Source organism: Narcine bancroftii, chromosome 9 (genome assembly GCF_036971445.1).
Source record: "Narcine bancroftii isolate sNarBan1 chromosome 9, sNarBan1.hap1, whole genome shotgun sequence".
NCBI lineage: Eukaryota > Metazoa > Chordata > Chondrichthyes > Torpediniformes > Narcinidae > Narcine > Narcine bancroftii.
In genome coordinates, this window is record NC_091477.1 from 66,439,557 (window position 1) to 66,463,577 (window position 24,021).

At 40.2% G+C, this 24,021-nt stretch overlaps 1 protein-coding gene and 1 long non-coding RNA gene across 2 annotated transcripts in view; both read left to right on the forward strand.

Moving 5' to 3' along the window:
- Window positions 1-16,881, forward strand: part of LOC138743728 (alpha-1,4-N-acetylglucosaminyltransferase-like) — a 134,806-nt gene extending 117,925 nt beyond the window's left edge. The window contains exons 2-3 of the mRNA XM_069899372.1: window positions 8,006-10,994; window positions 13,376-16,881. Coding sequence (XP_069755473.1) covers window positions 13,891-15,105 — 1,215 coding nt within the window. The 5' untranslated portion in view covers window positions 8,006-10,994; window positions 13,376-13,890 and the 3' untranslated portion in view covers window positions 15,106-16,881. The remainder of the gene's footprint in view (window positions 1-8,005; window positions 10,995-13,375) is intronic.
- A 434-nt stretch (window positions 16,882-17,315) lies between these two features.
- On the forward strand, window positions 17,316-23,474 carry LOC138743732 (uncharacterized). The gene is made up of 5 exons (XR_011345041.1): window positions 17,316-17,645; window positions 20,298-20,424; window positions 20,539-20,640; window positions 22,514-22,663; window positions 23,136-23,474. It is a non-coding gene; the product is annotated as an uncharacterized lncRNA (long non-coding RNA).
- Window positions 23,475-24,021: the final 547 nt, after the last annotated feature.

Below are 24,021 nucleotides of genomic sequence, written 5' to 3' on the forward strand. Positions count from 1 at the left end.
GCCGCTTTCGCGCAAACAGAGGAACTACTGACATGGTCTTTGCCCTCAGACAGCTCCAAGAAAAGTGCAGGGAACAAAACAAAGGACTCTACATCACCTTTGTTGACCTCACCAAAGCCTTCGACACCGTGAGCAGGAAAGGGCTTTGGCAAATACTAGAGCGCATTGGATGTCCCCCAAAGTTCCTCAACATGATTATCCAACTGAACGAAAACCAACAAGGTCGGGTCAGATACAGCAATGAGCTCTCTGAACCCTTCTCCATTAACAATGGCGTGAAGCAAGGCTGTGTTCTCGCACCAACCCTCTTTTCAATCTTCTTCAGCATGATGCTGAACCAAGCCATGAAAAACCCCAACAATGAAGACGCTGTTTACATCCGGTACCGCACAGATGGCAGTCTCTTCAATCTGAGGTGCCTGCAAGCTCACACCAAGACACAAGAGAAACTTGTCCGTGAACTACTCTTTGCAGATGATGCCGCTTTAGTTGCCCATTCAGAGCCAGCTCTTCAGCGCTTGACGTCCTGCTTTGCGGAAACTGCCAAAATGTTTGGCCTGGAAGTCAGCCTGAAGAAAACTGAGGTCCTCCATCAGCCAGCTCCCCACCATGACTACCAGCCCCCGCACATCTCCATCGGGCACACAAAACTCAAAACGGTCAACCAGTTTACCTATCTCGGCTGCACCATTTCATCAGATGCAAGGATCGACAATGAGATAGACAACAGACTCGCCAAGGCAAATAGAGCCTTTGGAAGACTACACAAAAGAGTCTGGAAAAACAACCAACTGAAAAACCTCACAAAGATAAGCGTATACAGAGCCGTTGTCATACCCACACTCCTGTTCGGCTCCGAATCATGGGTCCTCTACCGGCACCACCTACGGCTCCTAGAACGCTTCCACCAGCGTTGTCTCCGCTCCATCCTCAACATCCATTGGAGCGCTTACATCCCTAACGTCGAAGTACTCGAGATGGCAGAGGTCGACAGCATCGAGTCCACGCTGCTGAAGATCCAGCTGCGCTGGATGGGTCACGTCTCCAGAATGGAGGACCATCGCCTTCCCAAGATCGTGTTATATGGCGAGCTCTCCACTGGCCACCGTGACAGAGGTGCACCAAAGAAAAGGTACAAGGACTGCCTAAAGAAATCTCTTGGTGCCTGCCACATTGACCACCGCCAGTGGGCTGATAACGCCTCAAACCGTGCATCTTGGCGCCTCACAGTTTGGCGGGCAGCAACCTCCTTTGAAGAAGACCGCAGAGCCCACCTCACTGACAAAAGGCAAAGGAGGAAAAACCCAACACCCAACCCCAACCAACCAATTTTCCCCTGCAACCGCTGCAACCGTGTCTGCCTGTCCCGCATCGGACTTGTCAGCCACAAACAAGCCTGCAGCTGACGTGGACTTTTTACACCCTCCATAAATCTTCGTCCGCGAAGCCAAGCCAAAGAAAGAAAAAATACACAAACATATGAATCATTATTTTGCTTTAAAATATTTGCTGATATTTAATTAAATGGAAAGACTGGCTGATAACTTTAGTTGGTAGAGTGAATTGTATAAAAATGAATGTATTTCCTAGAATTCAGTATTTTTTTCAATCTATTCTTTGTAGTATTCCAAAACAAAATTAAAGATTTGAATACACTAGTTAGGAAATTTTTATGTAAGGCTAAAATAGCAAGAGTTTCTATTCATAAGTTAACATGGAAATATGAATTAGGGGGATTACAATTTTTAAAATTACTGTAAGGCCGCTCAACTAAAATTTATTAATAGAATGTTTGATCTTGATAGTCCTTGATGGGCAGATATAGAATTAAATAGAATTAGTGAGGATATAAGGGATCAATTTGTTTATAAATGGAATGTTAAATTGTTAGGTTCTTATAAGTCACCAATTTTATCTCATTTAATAGATATTTGGGATGGGATAAATAATGAAATTGGCACTCAAGGTAAAATATCTAGATATACTCCTTCATATCAGAATAAACTTTTTCCTTTTATGGTTAATAATTACCTTCTTAAGATTTGGAGTCAGAAAGGAATTAAAATAGTCAATAATTGCAATGATTTAAGCCAATTTCTTTCAAGCACAAATTCAGACTCATTTTTGTTATTATCAAATTAAATTGATGTTGTATGATTTCTTTGGGAAGAATTTGTTTCTTCCAACAGAGTCGAATTTTGAAATGATGGTTCATGACAGAGAAAAGAAAGGATTTATATCTGAAATCTGGAACATAAAATGTCTAAAATTGATTTGCATAAATCAAGACTAAAATGGGAGAAAAAATTGGGAGTTGACTTGCATAGGGATCATTGGAAGACTATTTATAATGATAGCATGACAAAAATTATAAATGTCTGGTCTAGACTTGTAAATTATATTTTTATACATCAATTATATTTAACTCGAGAGCATTTAAAAGATATGATTTGATTCTTTCTGATTTGTGTTTTCGATGTAATGGCCAGAAAGGTACGTTTTTACACTCAGTATGGTCTTGTGATAAGGATAAACCTTTTGGTCTCATGCTAAAGAATATTTTGAAAATAAAACTTCCCTTAGATTCAAAAATTTTTTTAATCGGTGATATAAGTGGAATTTGTTTGGGATATAAATGAGATACATTTCAAATACTTTTCTGAGACTAGCATTTGCAGTGGCGAGGAAATGTATAGCAAGTTCATGAAAAGATCAGATAGAACTTACTTTGCAGAGAAGGCATTCAGAATTAAGGTCCTGCATTCCATTGGAAAGATAACATATAATTTGAGGGATAAATATTTTGAGGGATATTATATTTTTTGGAAGGTTTGGAGTGCATATTTGGATTATTTTAATTGGAAATTTAGAAGATTTTGATCTGGATGTAGTGGGGTTCCCTTATTCCCTTATTCCACGAAGTATTGATTCTTGTTTTGGTTTTCTCCTCTTTTCTTTTTCTTTCTATTTTAGGACTTAATTGGGGTAAGTAGGGCAAGAGATGGGAGGACAGGGGTGCATTATGATAGGGGCTAGGGGTGAATAGAAGTTTTAAAAAATATATTTAAACCATGTTAAATATAAGGATATATTTGTATTATTATATTATTGGTGTAACCATGGTTGATTATATTTTAAATAAAATATTCAAAAATGTACCTTTTAAAATTCATAAAGTGATAAATAATCCCGTGGGAAGGTTTGTATTAGTAAATTGTCATATTTATTCTGGGAATTGGACTTTAATGAATATTTATGCACCAAATAGAGATGATGAAGGATTTATGAGAGATACATTTATGAGACATACGAAAAATATTGGTAGGAGGGGATTTTAATTGCTGTTTAGATCTGAGACATACGAAAAATATTGGTAGGAGGGGATTTTAATTGCTGTTTAGATCTGGTTTTGTATAAGACAACCAAATCAGTTATTTGAGCTAAAGCAGCAAATGGCAATTTTGAACATAATGAAAGATTTGAATTTAATAGATATTTGGAGAAGATTAAATCCTAAGGAAAGGGACTATTCTTTTTATTCTCATGATTCTTAATCTAGGATAGATTTATTTTTAATTTTGGCACAATTACAAGGAAAAGTTATGAATTTGGATTATATAGCTAGAATTTTATCTGATCATTTGCCACTTTTAATGACATATTTGTTTTTGGAAAAGGAACAAACAAATTAAATTCTACATTGTTAAAAAGGACAGATTTTTTTTCGATTTTATAAGAAAACAGTCAGGAGTTTTTAGAATTAAATTCTAATTCTGTTCTCAATAAATTTATTGCATGGGATGCATTAAAGGCATATTTGAGAAGACATAATATTTTATACCGAAAATTCATATGAGGAATTCATGCCCTTTGTCTCTGTGCTGTAAGTGGTTATATGGTTATATGAAAGATCGTATGAGAGAAATTGATCAGTTAGAAAGGGAAATACAGGATTTGGAAAAGGTATTACAGAAAAAACCTTTGGATGAAAAAATAAAGGAATTGATAAAGAAAATATTCATTTTAATGCGATCCAGACATATAGGACTGAAAAATTGATTGATAGAACTAAGCAAAGATGTTAAGAGAAAGAGCTCATAAAGTTTTAGCTTTGCAGTTAAAAACAGAGCCATCATCTATAATAATTAATGCTATGAGAAGAAGTTCAAAGATGATTACTAGAGAAATTAATGATGTATTTAATGTTTTTATTCTGATTTGTATAGATCAGAATTTACTGGAGATGAAGTTAAGATTGAGAATTTTTTTAATCTCAAGATTAATATATCGAGCTTGACATATCAAAATCAGAGAAACTTAGATGCTCCTTTTACAATGAGAACTTAATGAAGTGCTTAGTTCATTACCAAATGGTAAATCTCCAGGAAAAGACAGTTTGCTGTCTGAATTTTATAAACAATTTAAGGATCTTTTAATAGCTCCATTTACAAAGGTGTAAAAGCAAGCAACAGAATCCCATTCTTTACTGGATTCTTTTTCAACAGCTATAATTATAGTTATAACAAAGAAAAAGACTTGCATCATATCGTCCAATATCTTTATTGAATGTGGATTATAAAATTGATGCAAACATTTTAGTAAATAGATTATCTAAATGTTTATCTAAGTTCATTCATATAGATTAAACAGGATTTATTACAAAATGATAATCAGTTGATGATATTGCAAGATTAATTAGTTTAATTAATTTAATTTTAAAAAATAGGGGATCATAGTAACTTTGGATGCAGTAAAAGCTTTTGATAGATTAGAATAGATATTTTTGTTGGCTTTGATTCTACATTTATAACTGGGGTTGAAGCTTTAAATATACATCCTTTAGCAAAAGTTATGGCTAATGGACAAATATCTGGCTCTTTTACATGAATTAGATCAAGTCGACAAGGTTGTCCTTTGTCTCTGGTTTTGTTTATTTTAGCAATTGAACCTTAAGCTGAATTTATTAGACAACATTCTAAGATTAAAGGAATTAAGGTGAACCAGGAAAAATATAAAATGAATTTGTTTGTGGATGATATTTTGTTTTATTTGACTGATCCTATAAATTCTTTGTCCCAATTACAGATTAGATTGAAAGAATGTGGGGAAGTTTCTGGATATGATGTTAATTTGGAAAAAAAGTAAGATTATTCCCTTAGCTGTGGGTGTTATACAGATGGTAAAATGGTTACTAAATTCAGATGTCCAAATGTAGGTATTAAACATTGAGGTATTAGAATTGATAATGATTTGAAAAAATTATATAAATTGAATTATCTATCTTTGTTTAATACTATTGTTGCAGACTTTAAAATCCTTATTCCAATTCCTTCAAAACTTTTTAAGGATTTAAATACGGCAGTTAGGAAATTTTTATGGAAAGATAAAATGCCAATGGTCTCTTTGGAAAAATTGACATGGAAGTATGAACCAGGGGGTTTACAACTTCCTCATTTTAAGAATTATTATAAAGCAACTTGATTGAGATTTATAAATGTACTGTTAAATTTAGATAATATTCCATCTTGGGTTTTCATAGAATTTTATGCAATAAGAAATATGAATCACCAAGATTTTATTTATATATGGTTCTAAATTGGTATTTGGAAGTAGTGAATCACCAATTTTGAAATATTTGACTGATATATGGAATAATACTGATAATGAAATTGATAGGAAAGGTTTAATATCTAGGAAAATGCCTATGTCAAAATAGGCTTATTCCTTCAATGGATAACCAATTTTTGAGGATTTGGAGACAGAAGGGTATTAAAAAGATGGAGGGTTGTTTAGAGGATGAGAGATTTATAACATTTTAAAGAATGAGGCAAAAATCTAATATACGTGGTAATACTTTATTTTGTTATTTTCAAGTTAAAGCATTTTTTAAAATCTGACAAAAATAGGTCCTACTTTGATGTTACCAAATCAAAGTGAATTAGAATTACTGATTTGTAATACTACTGTAAATAAATTTAATTCATTAATGTATAAGTTACTTCAAACTAAGGCCCTCAAAATTGGGGTGAATAAATTAAGTTTAAGATGGGAAATAGACTTACACACACAAAAAAATGAAAAGGATTGGATAGATTTGTGTAAGAACAATATGACTAAACTTATAAAGGTAAGTTATAGGTTGGTTTAATATAAATCTTTTACATCAATTACATTTCACTCCACAAAAATTAAATAGATTAAATCCTGCCGTATCAGATTTATGTTTTAGATGTAGATCTGAGATTGTAACTTTTATGCATTCAACTAAATATGCTAAAGTTAGACAATTTTGGTTAGGGGTAGGTAATTTTTTGGAATGAATCATGGGGGTCAAATACCCGCAGGATACAATGTTATTTTTATTGAGTAATATTAAGGCTATAAGGCCAAAATTAAAATAAATATCTATCAAATTGAATTTCTGTTAATTACTTTAGCAGTTTCTAGAAAATGTATAGCAATATCATGGAAGTCAGAAATAGATTTAGGCATGGAAAGATGGCATGCAGAGCTTCGCAGTCGTAAACCATTAGAGAAGATTACTTATAATCTGCGAGACAAATACTATGGTTTTTTGGAAAATATTGAGCCAATATCTACAAAATGTTGGTTTGTATCTATGATTGATTCTCTGAAGAGTTCACTCCTTGGTGACCTCTGATAGACTTCATTGTTTAAATGTTTTATTTTCTAGGCATTCTCCATTCTTTTCTTTTTCTTTTTCTTCTTTAGTCTTTTATTTTCTTTTTTGGGGGGATGGAAGATGGGAGGGTGGGTTGGTGTGGTGGGATAATATATACCTTATGTATAATTTTTCAAAATAATTTCTAGAATGGAATGGAATATAATGATTATTACGGTTCAAAATTTATAAATCAAATATTCAAAAACAAATGCACAAGTAAGAGTTCTTAAATGAGTCCCTAATTGAGTTTGTCATTGATGAGTCTGATGGTGGAGAGGTAGCAGCTATTCCTGATCCTGGTGGTGCGAGTCTTGTGACATCGATACCTCTTTGCTGATGGCAGCAATGAGATCAGGGTGTGTGCTGGATGGTGAAGGTCTTTCATGATGACATATCCCTGCAGACACATGCTGCATTCATTTGTCAAACACTTTATGAAATTCTGTGATTCTATTTTTACCAGCAATAAAATCTATGAGTTTCCAGTTAATGCAGTAATAACTTGGGCTTGCAAAACACAAGAACCATCGGTTCTGGAATTTTGAATGGACAACATGAAGCTGGAGGGACTTAACGGATCAGGCAGAAAAATGGATGGTCAATGTTTCAAATCAGGACCCTGTATCTAGACTCACAGGAGGGTTTATTGTAAACATGCAATGGGACCTGCAAGAATCAGAATCAGAATCGGAATTTGTTGTCATGAACATGTCGTGAAATTTGTTGTTTTGTGGCAGTATTACAGGTACAATTACTCCTATAAATTACATTTTCAAAAGTAAATAAATTAGTGGAAAAGAAGAGAAAGTGAGGTAGTGTCAGTGGTTCATTGTCCATTCAGAAACCTGATGGCAGAGGGGAAGAAGCTGTTTCTGTATAGTTGGCTGTTCGTCTTCAGGCTCATCCACATCCTTCCTGATGGTAGCAGTGAGAAGAGTGCATGGCCTGAGAGGTGAGGGTCCTTGAGGAAATAGGCTGCTTTCTTAAAACACCGCCTCTTATAGGCGTCCTTAATGATGGATTTGACCGAGTTCACAACACTCTGTAGTCTTTTCCAGTCCTGTGTATTGGCACCTCAATACCAGTCAGAGATGTAATCAGTCAGAATACTCTATATGACACATGTCAAACTCTGGCCCGCGGGACAAATTTGGCCCGCGATATAATTATATTTGGCCTGCAAGATCATTTCAAAAATGTATTAGAGGTGGCCCGCTGGCTGCCGCGCCAGTATAGCGCATGCACAGCTAATACTATAAATCCCAGAATGCATTGGCGTCAGCCCGCTAATCGCCCCAACCTCCTCTGTTTACGTTGCAGGGTCTCACCGTGGACTCTGGTTTTGGGGCCTGGCCAGTGTCAGGGGATGCCAAGGCCGCTTCCCAGTGCCCGGAACCGGATGCCTCGGGCCTGACCTCGCCAGGACCGTTGCCCACTCCCCCTCCCTGCCGCAGGCCGACGCGCGACTCATGGTGACGGGGCCGCTGATCCGCCAAGATGCCGCCCTGCAGCGAGAGCCGATGCCCCCGCACTGTCGTTGTCCAACCCGATCGCCCGCAAACCCCGCCCTCCCGCACACAAGCCTGAGTAAGTATTATGAACTTTAATCTCAGGATAAAACGATCTTCCAATAGTTTCATGTCACAGTGATAAATATATTCCTGGTTAAAAATGGTCCTGCACCTGGATACAAGCTCATTAGGCATAAAATTTGAAAAGTGTGTAAATGAAAGGATATCTGTACCAATGGAAAAAGGGCATGGCAAATAACCCTGCACAATCAGTCACCCATTTGATTGTTTCAGGAATCATGTTATTCTCCCACATTCTCAATAGCCCTCAGATTTTACTATTCGACAGCACACTAGCAACATTTGACAAATCCTCTATAGAGAAATATTATTTATTGAATATTTTATTTCTTATTTGTTAATGCTTCTGGAAAGAGTTTATCCAAAACTATTATTAAACATTTATTTTAATAAGAAAAAGTTTAACATTACATATGTTGAAGAAGAGAAAACATGCAGATGTTGTTGAAAATTTTCAATAAATATTTAGTTCGGCCCTCGACTTAGTCCAAGTTTTTAATTTTGGCCCTCCGTGAATTTGAGTTTGACACCCCGGCTCTATATGGTAGATCTGTAGAAATTTGCAAGAGTCTTTTATGACACAAATCTCCTCAAACTTCTCATGAACTATAGCCACTGGCGAGCCACCGCCGCCTTCGTGATTGCTTCAATATGGAGACCCCAGGATAGATCTTCAGAGATTCTGACACCTCAGAATTTGAAGTTCATAACCCTGAACCTTGACCCCTTAACGAGCAAAGGTTTGTGCTTTCCTGATTTATCCCTCCTGAATCACAGTTCCTTTTGCTAATTTTGCTGACTGTGAGTGCAAGGTTCTTGTTGTGACACCGCTCAACGAGCTGACCTATTGCACTCCTATACGGTTCCTGATTGCCATCTGTGATTCTGCTGATGACCGTAATGTTATTAGCAAATTTGTAGAAGGCTTTTGAATTGTGCTTAGCCACACAGTCATGGGGTGTAGAGCACATAGAGCAGCGGGCTAAGCACGCATTCTTGAGGTGCACCTGTGTTGATTGTCAGTGAGGAGGAGACGTTGTTTCTGATCACATTGACGATGGTCTTCCGATGAGGAAGTCGAGGATCCAGTTGCAGAGGGAGGTGCAGAGGCCCAAGTTTTGAAGCTTGCTGACCATTACTGCGGGCTACTACTGATTGTGTTGGAGGCTGACCCATTGCCGATGAAAAGTAGGCTGATGCACATGTTTCTGTTGTCTGGGTGATCCAGGGCTGAGTGGAGAGCCAATGAGATTGCATCTGCTGTGGAGCGATTGTGGTGGTAGACAAATTGCAGTGTGTGTCCGGATTTTCTTAGATACAAGTTCATTCTGGCCATGACCAACCTCTCAAAGCATTTCATCACATTAGATGTGAGTGCTACAGGGCGATCGTCATTGAGGCAGCTCACTCTGCTCGACTTGGGCTCTGGAATGACTTATGCCCTTTGGAGCAGGTGGGAACCTCCAACTGCAGCAGTGAGAGGATTAAAATGTTTGTGAACACTCCAGCTAGTTGGCTGGCCCTGATTTTCAGGACCCTGTCAGGGCCTGATGCCTTGCGAGAGTTTACCCTCTTGCAAGATGTTCTGATGTTGGCCTGTGAGACCAGTTTCTGCAGGGATTCTCATTGGTTCCATTGAATTCTCCTTTTTAAGGTGAACGTAAAAAATGTTCAGCTCATGGGGTAGTGAAGCATCGCAGCCATTTATGATATTCAGCTTCTCCTTGTAGGATGTAACTTGCATAACTGGCTCTGTTTCTAGCTTCCCTTTTTGCTGCTGAGATAGCTTTCCATATTTTGTACCTGGACTTCCTGTAGAGATATGGATCACCGGTCTTAAACACCCCTGACCTTGGGGTGAACCTTTTGATTCAACCATGGCTTTTGGTTGGGGGGGTACATACATACATCCAAATAGGCCTCGATGAAGTCAGTGACAGCCGTGGCATATTCGTTCAAGTTAGGCGATGGGTCCTTGAATATGGCCAGGTCCTCTGATCCAAAGCCGTCCTGCAAGCACTCCTCTGCCTCTATCGACCATATTTTCACTGTCAGCTGTAGACCCTCTTGCCAGGAGGGTCTACTTCAGGCTTGTTGAAGTGTGGGCCTGGAGTGGCTCGGTAGGAGCACTTGATGGTGGTGTAGCAGTGGTGAAGTGTGTTGCATCCCTTGGTTACACAGATAATATGTCGGTGATAGGTTGTAAGAAACTTCTTTAGGTTGGTCTGGGAGAAGCCCCCTACAGTGATGGGGAAAGCATCAGGGTGTGCTATCTCGTGGCTGATGATCACAGTACTCAAGCCCCTCCAGTCCCAGCTTGATGTTACCCTGGGGCAGAATTTCCAGGATTACACCTGCATCTTCTCTGATATCTTGAATCCATGTGACCCTCACTGAGTTACTTAGTGAATAAGAGCGGTCCCAAACTTATTCCTTTAATTCTTGGTGGTGTCCCCTTACCATCTATCTGTCATTTATTGGAAACACATACCTTTTAATTCACATTATTAAAGCATCTGTTCATTTGAGCAGCTCTAGAAGATTGACATTAGATGCTCTCTGTCATCCTGACGACAGCCTCAATTTTACCAGTTAAACAGGAAGGTCTGGAGATTCTGTCCAATGCACAGAAGTGCTGGAGAAACACAGCAAGTCATGCAGCTTCCATAGGAAGGGTAAAGGGTAACCAACGTTTCAGGCCTGAGCCCTTCATGAAGGTATGAGCAAAAAGCAAGCAGGCATCTGAATAAACAGGTGGGAGGGGGGAGGAGAAGAGGATAACAGATGGTTATGGGAGGGGGAGGGTGGAAGAGAAAAAAAGTTGATGGGGTAGGGGATAGCTTCTGAATGGAGAGGGAAGGGCGTGGGGAGCTGGAGGAATGGAGGCAGAGGGAGAGGGAAAATGAGAGATGGGGAGGGGAGGGAGTTAACGGAAACTGGAGGGCGATGTTAATGCGCTTTGGTTGGAGACTGCCCAGATGGATTATTGCTTATTGTTCCAACAATTTGTGGGCAGCCTCGGTTTGCCAGTGCACGAGGCTATGGACAGACTTGTTGGTGTGGCAATGGTCTGGGGAATTAAAATGTTTGGCCATTGGGAGGTTCCTGTGATTCTAGTGGCCATCCTCTCAGCCTAATGGTTCATTTCCATCATTCCTCTCCCTGCTTTGCTGACAGACAAATTGCAGGGTTGATGCAGCCACAGGTGCACATTTGAGTAGCCGTTACAACACTTTATTTAACCAAACATAAGAAAATGGAAAATCCAGATGGGGGCTCCAACCATAGTCTGGATGTCTAGCTGTCAGAACAGGCCTTAACTTTGGTGGTTAGGCAACATTTGTAGAAAGAGAAACACTAGGCCTTTCTAAATTGGACTAGCTGGGTAGCCCACCTGGGACCCGGGTATGATTACTGGGGAAAAGGTGCTTCCAGCACTTTTCAAATTGCAGGGGGGATCAACCTGTTAAATCTCCAACGTGTGCCCTGCGATGACGGATCACCCACTCACCAGAAGTACCACCGGATGTTAAGAATCAAAGTTGAGACACAGATGAAATAAACAAAACACGCAGCACCAAACAATTCCTTAGAAACACCCCCATTGACTAATCTGCACTGCAGATGTCCCCCTCTACATTCAAACTTTGTGCCAACATGCTGCCACAGAGACACACGCCCGCAAGCACTGATGACACCAGAATGAGCGGGTTGGCCATTTTCCTTTACAAATTGGCCGAGGATGAGACCTAGCTAAGTTTAACTGGGTTCCCTGACTACCTCCGAGGCAGGTCAGGGACCCAGTTGATTTCCAACGAGGTTGACCCGGTTGGACCTTTACAAACTGTGGTGTAACTAGGGCGCTAACTGTGAAAATTGCCCAGTTAACCCCATTTTACATGGCAGTTTGAAAGGACCTACCATCACACACTTCAAGTTGAAATGTGTCAGAAGTAAATTTTCACTTCAGTTTCTCTGAGTGCAGGTGCAGCCCGACCTGCAGAGAGTTTCCAGTCTTGTTTCAGATTACCAGCGTCAGGAGCATTTTAAGTCTTGATCTCAATTTCAGCACAGTTTTTGTTTTATAGGAATTACAAGAAACTACATAGAAAAAAAATTATATAAATCAAAAATGTGATGGGAGAAAGATTTAAATACACAAATTGTAAGGTAAAACATCATGAGATGGGAATGTGCAAGGAGTTACCCTGTGCAGGGCTGTAACAAGATGTGAATGCATCCTTGTACTTACAAGATAAGAGAGATATTGATGGATTGAGAGGCAGGAAGCTAGCAGGGAAAGGATAGCAACAGTTTTAGTCATTGGACAAGTAATGATATGATGATGTTCTAAGCACGTATCCAAGGGTATAAAAAATCACCATTTTGCTGATAATGGCAAAATGCATTCTCCGACTAACATTGTTAGTTGCAAGTGTTACAATCCGGTAATAAAGAACAAAGAACCCTGATTTCGACTCAGTCTGGTGTTTGTCTCACTCATTCATGAACAAAGCAGACCTAACAATTTGGTGACCCCGACGTGATGGGTGAGTGAACACTGGACGACGGTTTCTGTTTTTTCTGACAATCATCTCAGCCGGCTGATAAAAAGGTCCAGAGAAGCCTGTTTTAACAAAATTCTCTTTTTTTTTTTTTAAATCTTTATGATTGTCAGTAAGAACTGGAGATCGGACAAATTAGACGACCACAATTGAAGGTCGCATGCCAGGATTGTAACACGTAAGTGATTACAGACAAGATAAAAGTCCTTAAGGTGTTTGAATGACATTTATTAAGTGCTTCGCAAGAAACTACTAGAGTTTAAAAGTCTTTATTGTGTCGTTGCAAAGTCCAATAGAGTGAGAAGGTGGTCTATAAACAATTGAGGACCTGAGTTTTCTGCCCTAAACTGGTTATTAAGAGGAGAAATCTCCCACGTGAAGGTTGGGCTTTGAAAGAAAACAAAGGTTCAGGCTTATTGGCCTCAATTGTATCTGAGAGACTGACTTATAAATGTCCGGTAGGTATGATAATGTCTGTACACTTGAGAAGTTAAGAATTTATTTCCCCAATTCGCCGTGGTGGAATACCACAGCAGACACTAGAGACCTTGAGACAACAAAAAAAGTACTCAGGGACGCCTGCCTGGTGAACAAGAACGACGACAGAAGGCTGCGACAGCTGTGTCCGGATCAGGTAGGAGATATTAATGAAAAAGTTGATAAACTCCTAAGAGACACCCGGTTTATTCGAAATACTTTTGATAAGTTAAATGAGGGTATTCCCAACATCACCAAGGAGATAAAGTTACGTAAATTCATAGATTGGTACAGGGAAACAGGACAAAAGTATAGCCCAAATATTTGGTTTTCTAGTTGTAATTTAACTTTCAGACCCCTTTGGGAAAACAGAGAGTGGAAAACGAGCAATCAGAGTATACAGGACAGTCTGAAGTCAATTGGAGGACAAGACTTAGAGACTGTTCCTTTAAAAGATATTAGTCATCCAGCTTGCAAGGAGACATTTTTAAAAGCAATTTTCGTTGACATAGATCCCCTAAACGGACAAGAACCTAAATTAAAACAGGCATTAGAAAGTGGTCCCGCAGCTATGGCTGTACAGTTGCCTGCTAAGACTTTTGACCAAGTTATTAAGGAAATTAATCAGGAATTAGAGGAGCGAAATACCAGTAATGCGGCATTGGAAAAACAAAAAATGCTCCGAAAATGTGTAGACCGCTGGAGGAAGAGGGGTTGGTTACCCGGGGGCACTGAGATGTTCCTGACAGGTGAGGGAAACAAAATTTTAAAACGTAGAGTCTTAGGCAAGCTGGAAGAAACAAAACGGGACACAGAAAACAAAATCTTTAATCGCGAGTCAGCAAAAAAGAGGGTGAGAGACAAGGAGATTCAGTACCGCGATGTCCTAGCTCTATTTGAAGAATTTGGTCTCCCTGGTAACCCACCTGTTACTGCCCCTGTAGAAATAGCTTGTAGACCCCCGCCCTATACATATGTGGAGTCAAAAGGTGCCCCTGGCACCCCAGATGGGATCCTGGAGTCACGTCCCTTATATCCAGATATTGAGACACTGGGGTGTGACAAGAACCTCGGGAATAGGGACACATCAGACGAGGTACAGGCCCCTTTAATAAAAATAGAAGGGGGAGTAATAGATGTAGAGACCCCTCTGGAGTCCAAGAAAATAGAAAAGGAGTTAGAGATACAGAAATGGAACATGAAAAAGGTTCAGGATAACATTAAAAACTTAAACAGAGATATTAATGTGCTGGGGCAGATCAGTGAGGATCAAAAAGAATTAATGGTAGGTGTATTGAAGGAAGTGGAAAAGATAACTACAACACTGTCAGGAGAAATTAAAGCTGAAGGAATGGTAATAGGAGTAAAGGACGAAAAGTATAGTACAGATGAGGAAACGAGATACGATCCACCATGGGAGGAAAGTAAAAGGAAAAGACTCGGGAGGGAGAAAAATAGACATGCCTACCTGGACATAGTTAGGACAAAAGAGAAAGATGTGAAACAACTAAACTATGGCCGAAAAGATTATCTTAGAGATGAACGTGACCAATATACCTTTGACCCTGAGACATTGGAAGCTGATAGGGATAGTGACAGTGACGAAGAAGAGTCAGAACAAGGTGGGATAAATAAATGCATGCCAAGAGTAAAGAAGGAGCAGAAATCCCCAAAAATTGAGATATCAATGCCCATTACTGATCACGGGACGGGGAACTCAAAAATATGTACCCTGGTCACGAATGGACTTAGAGAGTTTAATGAAAAAACTACCTCCGTTGAGTAATGGGGCTAGTCCATGGATTTCTTGTTTTGAGCGAGAAACCTGCCAAGAACAATTAGCACTTGCAGATGTCAGAACTATCATGATAAAATTAAAGGCAGGAGGGAGACGAGGATTCCCTAGAATTGCGCCACACAGAGAGTTGGCTGTGGAGAAAAAGGAGGAGTGTTGGACTCTTGGGGCCGGGAGGAAGGAACCCTGATGGGGTATGGATTGATGCCATTGGCCAAGCCCGGAATATTCCGGACGAATTTAAATTAGCCGATGAGATTGCAGCTGGGTTTGAAAATTTTCCTGTTTTTAGTGCAATTTTTCCCATCACTGTAAATAAAAATGTTAATAGGATCAACCTTATTCACTATAATGTCCAGCGCCTTGCAAATTTGACCAGGGACGTTGTTGAGGCAATACATCAACAACTGTCAGAAACTTCCCTTATGACACTTCAGAATAGGATAGCGATTGATATGGTCCTGGCAGAGAAAGGTGGAGTGTGTGCTATGTTTGGAGATCTATGCTGCACTTCTATCTCTAATAACACAGGGCCAGATGGATCACTCACTAAGGGGTTAACGAAACTTAGGGCATTGGCGAAAGAATTAAAAGCCCAGTCTGGAGTCTCCAATCCTGTTTTATCCTGGTTACAGGGAGTGTTTGGGAGATGGAGCACATTGTTAGGACAACTTTTGCTGGGTTTGTTCATTTCTGTATCAATTTTTATCACTTGTGGCTGTTGTTGTATTCCATGCATTCGAACGCTGGTCACGAGGACCATAGAGAGAGCCTTTGCTGACCGTGATGAACTGCCTCCGAAATATCAAGCTGTGCAGGCTGTGGAGCAAGACTATCTCACATTACAGGAGGCGGAGAAAGTTGCTGAGATCGATCTGGAGTCTGAAGGGGAATGTGATGGGAAGGAGGGATTGTGAATTAGATTGTTACACATATAATTTTAACCTTGCTTGTAACCTAAATATTATAACCTTGATTGTAGAACAAATATTATAACATTGATTGTAACACAAACATTATTAATCAGATTGTAGAACAAGTATTATGAATTAGATTGTAGACCATATGTTAACTTGGGAATTTACTAATGTACGGGGGGTTAGCTAGTTTTTTGCTTGGGGGCAAATGGGATGAAACTTGTAAACGGGCAATGGGATCGGGGTGACGGATGGGGGGTGTACGCAAAGGAGGGTTGGGGGAGCCCTCGCCCACCAGCCGAACTACCCTGTGAACAGAACCCGTATAGAGCTTGGCAATAATAGGCGAACTAATGTAACGCGGTGGTAGCATAGTCAGGGCGAGATTGTCCTCTAAAGAGGACAAAGGAGGGATTGTAAGGTAAAACATCATGAGATGGGAATGTGTAAGGAGTTACCCTGTGCAGGGCTGTAACAAGATGTGAATGCATCCTTGTACTTACAAGATAAGAGAGACATTGATGGATTGAGAGGCAGGAAGCTAGCAGGGAAAGGATAGCAACAGTTTTAGTCATTGGACAAGTAATGATATGATGATGTTCTAAGCACGTATCCAAGGGTATAAAAAATCACCATTTTGCTGATAACGGCAGAATGCATTCTCCGACTAACATTGTTAGTTGCAAGTGTTACAATCCGGTAATAAAGAACAAAGAACCCTGATTTCGACTCAGTCTGGTGTTTGTCTCACTCATTCATGAACAAAGCAGACTTAACAAAATTCAGGAGGAGATTTGTTCAAAATTATGTCAAGTGTCATGAATACAGTAAATGTTAGCTATCAATAATATAATTTTCTTCATCAATTGTATATACTCCATATAAGTTAAATGGACTTAATTCAAATTATTCAGATAAGTGTTTTCGATGTGTGAAAGAAATAGTGACTTTTTTGCATTTGATGTGGTCTTGGTAAAAAGTGGAAAGGTTTTGGAATGAACTGAGTTTATTATTAGGACAAATTATGAAGATACCAAAGGATCCAAGAATATTTTTACTTGGAAATATTTATGAAAAGGATACAAAAATGAAATTGGACAAATGCCAAGAATATTTTTTAAGTGTCGCAAGAGCAACTGCAAAGAAATGTTTAGTGATATCATGGAAAGAAGATCGAGAAGTGTTACTAAGTAGATGGTATAGTAAGACATAAAATTATATTCCTCTGGAAAATATTACATATAATTTAAGGAATCAAGTTGAAAATTTTTATAGTATCGGAAACCATCTATGGATTTTAAGAATAATTTTCCGTCTACCTCTTCTATCTTATCCACTCCTCTCAATCAGAAATTTTAATAATAATTAATGATTGTATATGTCAGTATTGTTGTATATTAAATGGTATGTGTTTCTTTTTTTCTTATTTTTGAGTGGGAGGGGAGTTGGGGAGGAAGAATTTAAAAGTTTTTTGTATCATTGGATATGGATATCTGATTAATGTTTTATTCATTGTTTTTTTTCTCTGTAATGATACAAACAATTAAATAAAAATTTCAAGGAACAAAAGACTTCCTCTTGCCTGTGGAGGCACCAGAACCTGGATCAGAGGAGGTACTTTCCGCATAGACTTTTCTGAATGTGCTCCCCACTTCCCTGTGACAGTACAATGCATTCTCTTTCACTGTGTCAAAGTCTTCGATGTCTCAACTTTGCAATGCAGCCATGGTATGTTTGAGAACAGCTCCTCAGTGTCCAAAGGTGGCAGGAGACTGGATTGAGGTCCTTCCCCACTTTCTCTGCCATTCACACAATCAAACAGCAGACAAAATGTTTTCCTGAACATCTCTGCTGCTCTCTTAGCTGTCAAAATAGTTCAGCACAAACCTCACCTTCAGAATCGGAATCAGAATCAGGATTTATTGTCATGAACAAGTCATGTTATGCGGCAGCAGCGTCACAGAGCAAACATACGTAGTATAACCATCTTACAGCATTATTATAAAAACAAAATAAACAATAACAATAATAGGGCATGAAAAGGAATCTGACGGCAGCAGGGAAGAAGATGTCCTTGTGCCACTGAGTTCTTGCCTTTAGGCTCCTGTACCTTTTCTCCAATGGTAGCAGAGTGAAGAGGGCGTGGCCTGGGTGATGGGGATCTTTGAGGATAGGGGCTGCTTTTTTAAGACACCGCCTCATGTAGATGTCCTCAATGGAGTGAAGTCTGGTGCCTGTGATGTCGCAGGCCGAGTTAACAACCCTCTGGAGTTTATTCTTGTCTTGACCTTTGGCCACAAAGTAGAATTATGCAGAGGTCACATCATTTTTCTTTAATCATACCTATTATGTATGAAATGCAGGTTCTACACAAAGAGACAGGTGTAGACTCTAAGGTTTGGAGGCAATGAGCTCAAATTTGCTGGAGAGAGGGCTTTGTGAGGAAGGACTACAGTCTGGAGTCCCTCTGCCACTGGAAATTGAGGGGCTGAGACTGGTGGAGAATCCCCTTCAAACAACAGAGGGAGAGTACAAGGGGCCACAGGAGCAACGACAGTGCTAATTACAAACCAGAGAACGAATGTAACATTGTACAGTGATGGGAATGTATAGCATGACCCTAAGGGCGTGAAAAATCTTTAAACGATTTTCTTCTGTAAATAATTTATTGTAAACCATGTTTATTTTGGGGGGAAAGAAAAGGCTCTTCAGTTTTCTGCAAACTCAGTTATTACTGCTGATTAATTTTGCTTCCATGCACCTGGCGGACGAGTCCCAGTATCCCAGCCTGTCCTTTCACTTGACTTTTAGGGTTTACAAATTGGATTGTAACATGAGTTTAACCTGCCAACTTGGCAGGTTTTCGACCTGTGTACAAGCCGATTAGTGGGTAGAATTTTTTAAAAACTGCACGGGTTGGCAAACCACCTTGGAAGTCGATTGTCGACCCCATGTACACGCAACATGTAGCTGGTGCTGATCATTTGTTATCGTTAGATGGCTGCCCGGGTGGAAGATGACATCAGTGCGTGCGTGCACATGCATGGCATCATTGTCACATTGGTGGGAGGTTCGAGTGTGGAGAGTGAGCAGCTCAGGTTAGGTTGCCGTGATGATCAGCATATGCCCATAAATATCGATCAGTTTTAGCGACTTCTGGCGAGGAGACCGGCGACTTCCAGTGGGTGCGTAACCCACCTTACCAAAGGGACGTGGTCGCCCTTAAATTGGCTGATTGCCATTCAACCAGCCAATTTAGAACCCAGTGTGTAAGGGGCTGCAGGGGCCCACTACACGAGTAGGAAACACAGGCCCCGAGCAGCCCCAGTTTGTAAACCCATTTTGATACTGAGACAAGTTCAGTCACTCATCTCAGAAATTCTCACTTGTTTCCTCCTATTTTCCAAGTAAGTGAACCAACGTGCTGAGGAGTCTTTTAAGCATTAGTTGCCATAAGTTCATTGAAGAGTAACAAACTGACAAAATAACATTGTTGAAGGAAACCCCATTATTACCACTTTATCACACAAAAAGAAAGCAATTTGTCGGACTTGTAAATTGCCACACAATTTTGGACAATTTGTGTCTCTCTCCGGTTAACCAACGTTTCATCCTTACCATGAGTTTAAAGAAATTCCTTTAATTGCATTGCAAATACAAATGTAGCTCATTGCAGAAAGTAAGAACTACCAGGATTTCACCATGCTAAGCATCTTTCAATCATGAGATTTACTTTCTTGGCGTGGGTTGGGGCCAGAAGCTGAGAGGCATGGATAGGGTGGACAGCCAGCACCTTTTTTCTGGGGCGGCAGTAGCAAATGCCAGAGTACATCTGTGTAAAGTGAGGGGAGGAAAGTTTAGGGGGAGATGTCAAAGTTCTATCCACTGGATAGAAACATTTAAAAGACTCTTCGACAGGTACATGGATGCAAGAAAAATAGAAGGTTTGAGGTAGAGAAGGTTTAGACTATTGAGCAGGTTTATAGAGGTCAGCACCACCTTGTGAGCCTGTACTGTGCTGTAATATTCTATGTTCTAAACTGCACAAATTGCTCCATAAAATCTCAATGCAGCGGGCAGTAAGTTCAAGTTTATAATTTTTTCTTATCCTACAATTTTTCAATCACTTTTGATATTATTGTTCCTTCTCACGTCATATCTAAATTGGCTCGAAGCACAGTCACACACTTAGAAAGAAACAGCACTGAAATCAGACTGGGTCTGTATTGACTATGAACGATTCTTCTTCATTTCTTTTTAATTCAGAGACACAGCACAATAACAGGACCTTTCAGGCCACGAGCTCGTGCCGCCGGAATGCACACATGTACGACTTTGGAATATGGGAGGTAACCGGAGCACCCAGAAGAGACCCGCATGTACATGGGAGCAGGTAGAAACTCCTTGCAGACAGTGGCGGATTACACTGGTGCCGTATGCTAATCGTGCACTCTCCGTGCTCATGTTATTTTTTATCTTCTCCTCATTCTTATCAACTTACCCCCAGATCCTACCTCACCTACCCTTCGGACAATTCAGAGCAGCCAATTGACCAACACGCAGACAGAGGGAGCGGGTCGAAAACTCCACACAGACGGGTCTGGAGGAGGTCAGAATCCAACCTGGGTCACTGGTACCTCTACGCTGCATCTTGATGTGCTATTCCGCTGTGACTTTCCCCACCCTTCTAATTCTCCCTACCTTTTCCTTCTTGCAATCATCTGTTTATTCTCTACCCCTTGATCTAATTGGTTAATGAACAGGTAGTCCCGTTGTTCACCAAGGTCCCAGATGCCCTATTGCCCTTCCAGTTCTAACAGTTTGTAAAATAAGGATCTCCTGAAGTCAAGAGTTCGACAAAAGACATTTTGGGGGAAACAATGAGATATGACCAGAATCTGGCCAAAAAAGTGCAAAATATGTATCTTTACAATGAATAAACTTAGCTACCTCTGTGAAAACATAGAAAATGACAATAAATATATTATTTAATTGACAACTTACTCATTGCATTGAGAGTATCCAGTACACACAAGGCCAGTTTGTAAGTAATGTTAAAAAAAGATGCCACTAACCAAGCAGATTAAAGAAAACACTTCAGAATTTTAAAAAAAGATCTCATAATACCATGAAATCTCACAAGATACGTATCTGAATTAGCCCCAGCGGATTACACATTGTAACCATTGCAACAAATTAAGCTGGTTTTTAATTCTGTAATTTTGATGGGAATCTTTTCAGATGGCTATTTTCACATTGTTTAGTTAACATACATTGGCTTGTAAATATGGATTAAAAAAAAGTAACGATTGGCAGGGTCAGGCTGGTGGGAGAAACGCTCTTCACGTTGAATCAAGGAAGTGTTGGGAAAGGGTCTGACAATGGAAAAGGAACTTTCCATCAATATATCAGCCATTCACACTATTGAGCGAAAGGACCCCCATTCCTTATTCCCTTGACCTCTCCAGCTAAGTTGCTCCTTGTGTTTCAGTAATGAGCCCTACACTCAGCTCCTTATCAAAGTGGCACATTTAGTTAATTAATTAGGAATACAGGAATGCAATTCAGTACCCAGAGCACAAGACCTTTGCCAATAGCATCATTGGGAAAGCTCTGGCTCAGTGCAGTACCAATCCACAAGATATGATCTCATGTGTACCAGACAGGGATCCGCATTTATCCAGAGGCACAACGAAAGTAAACAGGGCAGGGGTCCTGGTACAGTTTATTTACACACACACACACACACACACACACACACACACACACACACACACACACACACGCACACACACACACACACACACGTGCACACGCACATGCACACACATGCACACGCACACGCACACACGCACACACGCACATGCACATGCGCACACACAAACACACACACACACACACACACACACACACACACACACACACACACACACACACACACACACACACACTTACACTTCCCCACATCCTGGGTTTCATACCTGTTCTCTTCTGTTTTTCAACATTTGGTGATACAGTATAGTAACAGACCCTTCCAGCCCAATAGCCCACACCACCCACATCGACTCATGTGACCAATTAACCCCATACATCTTTGGAACATGGGAGGAAACTTGAGCACCCGGGGCATGGGGAAATTGTACAAGCTCTTCACAGACAGCAGCAGATTTGAGCTGGGGCCAATGGTGCGTTATCAGCTGTGCTAACAATGCCACTCTTTTAGCTCAGTTGAATTGGTAGGTCAAATGCTGCAATTGACTTTAGCACCCTGGCGCGGAGGGAGAGAGTGAAGTGAGAGATTTTCACTGGTGTTCCCTCTCACAAAAACAAGTGTATTAAGCTGAGTAACCCTCTTGATGTGACATAATTGCATGGTTCCAGGTAATGATGCAGCAGACGACCATTAATCCTACTGGATCCAATCATTTCTGAACATTCTTATTGATCTCTTGCATGTGCTTCTGCCGAATACAATTTTGAAGAAGAAACCTCACTGACTGAGAAGTAAAAAACGAATGTCTGCGGACAACATGGTTGAAGTAAAAACACAGTGCTGAAGGTCAAACAGTGTCCTTTATTGAGCAAAGATAAAGATTCAAAACTGACGTTTCGATCTTGAGTCCTTCTTCAAGGTATGGAAAATGTCAGCAGGCACCCCAATATAATGGTATGGGGGGGGGGTGGAAGCAAGGGGGCAGAGCATGGTTCCAAAGGCTGGAGGTAATAGGTGGAGAAGGGAGGGTGGGATGTCGAGGTGAATAGAGAGCTGAGGGAAAGAAGACAGGGGAAGGGAAAGGAGAGCAGGTTGGCAGACACCAGAGAGATCGATGTTAATGCCATCCATTCACTGACTGAGACATTGGCACCACAGAAGGATAGCAAAAATTAAAAATATACATACACATAAGATTATTATAGTTAAAAAAGGCTGATATTAAGATTGATTTATGACTGCCATTATGCCATGGTCCACAGAGCCTTTTAGAAGCTGATCTTCATGCCCATAGTCCTCAAATAAGGATCTTCCTTATCCCATCGAACAGCTGTTTCAGTTTTAACTATGCAATTACTAAAATAGGCTATTTTTCTCTTGTCACCCACCAGCAGAGTAAAATGTCGGATGAAACGATGAAACATTGTGGGCTCTCGCCTCACATCGGACGTCAATGTGTGACTGAGGCTGACGTTCCATTGCAGTAAAATGAAACCCTGCATTGGTGAATATTTAAAGAAATGCTCCTCGACTCCTTGTATGAGATGAAAGCTCCTGATGCAGATATGTGCAATGGATGGATTCCCCAATGTCCTGGTCAACATCAAATCAGCATCAATAAAAATCAGTTGAACAAGAAAATCCCAGATCAGATCCCTGTAGAACTTCACTCGTCACTGACATCCAGGCAGAATATGTTCCATCCAGTACTACCCTCTGCTTACATCAGACAAGCCCATTCTGAATCCACACAGCCAAAACACCTTGGATCCTGAATGAGTCCACCTTTGGGGACTTTGTCAAAATTTATTTGCGCTGCATCTACTACCCGACTTTCAGCAATTTCTTTTGTCACTTCATCAAAAAATTCAATTGAACTCTTGAGGGATGACCTGCCTCTTTTTAATTTTGTATACCTCTACCAAATCTTCCCTCATTCTCTGACACTCGAGGGGAAACAAATGTCTGAATCTGTTTAACCTTTCCCTATAACTCAGCTCCTCAAGACCCAGTAACACCCTTATAAATCTTCTCTGCCCTCTTTCAATCTCATTGCTATCCTTCCTGATGTTGGTGACCAAAAGTGCACACAACTGCGGGGAGAAAGATTTACTGGAATAGTTCCAAGGATTAAGGGTTCAGCAAAAGGATTAAATTGGAATAGCTGAGGTTGTTCTTCTTCGAGAATGAAAAGAGGACACTTAATTAGTACAATGATTGGTTTAGATCAAGTAGAAAGTAAAAAGTAGTTCCCAACAGGGAGCTGCCCAAAGACTA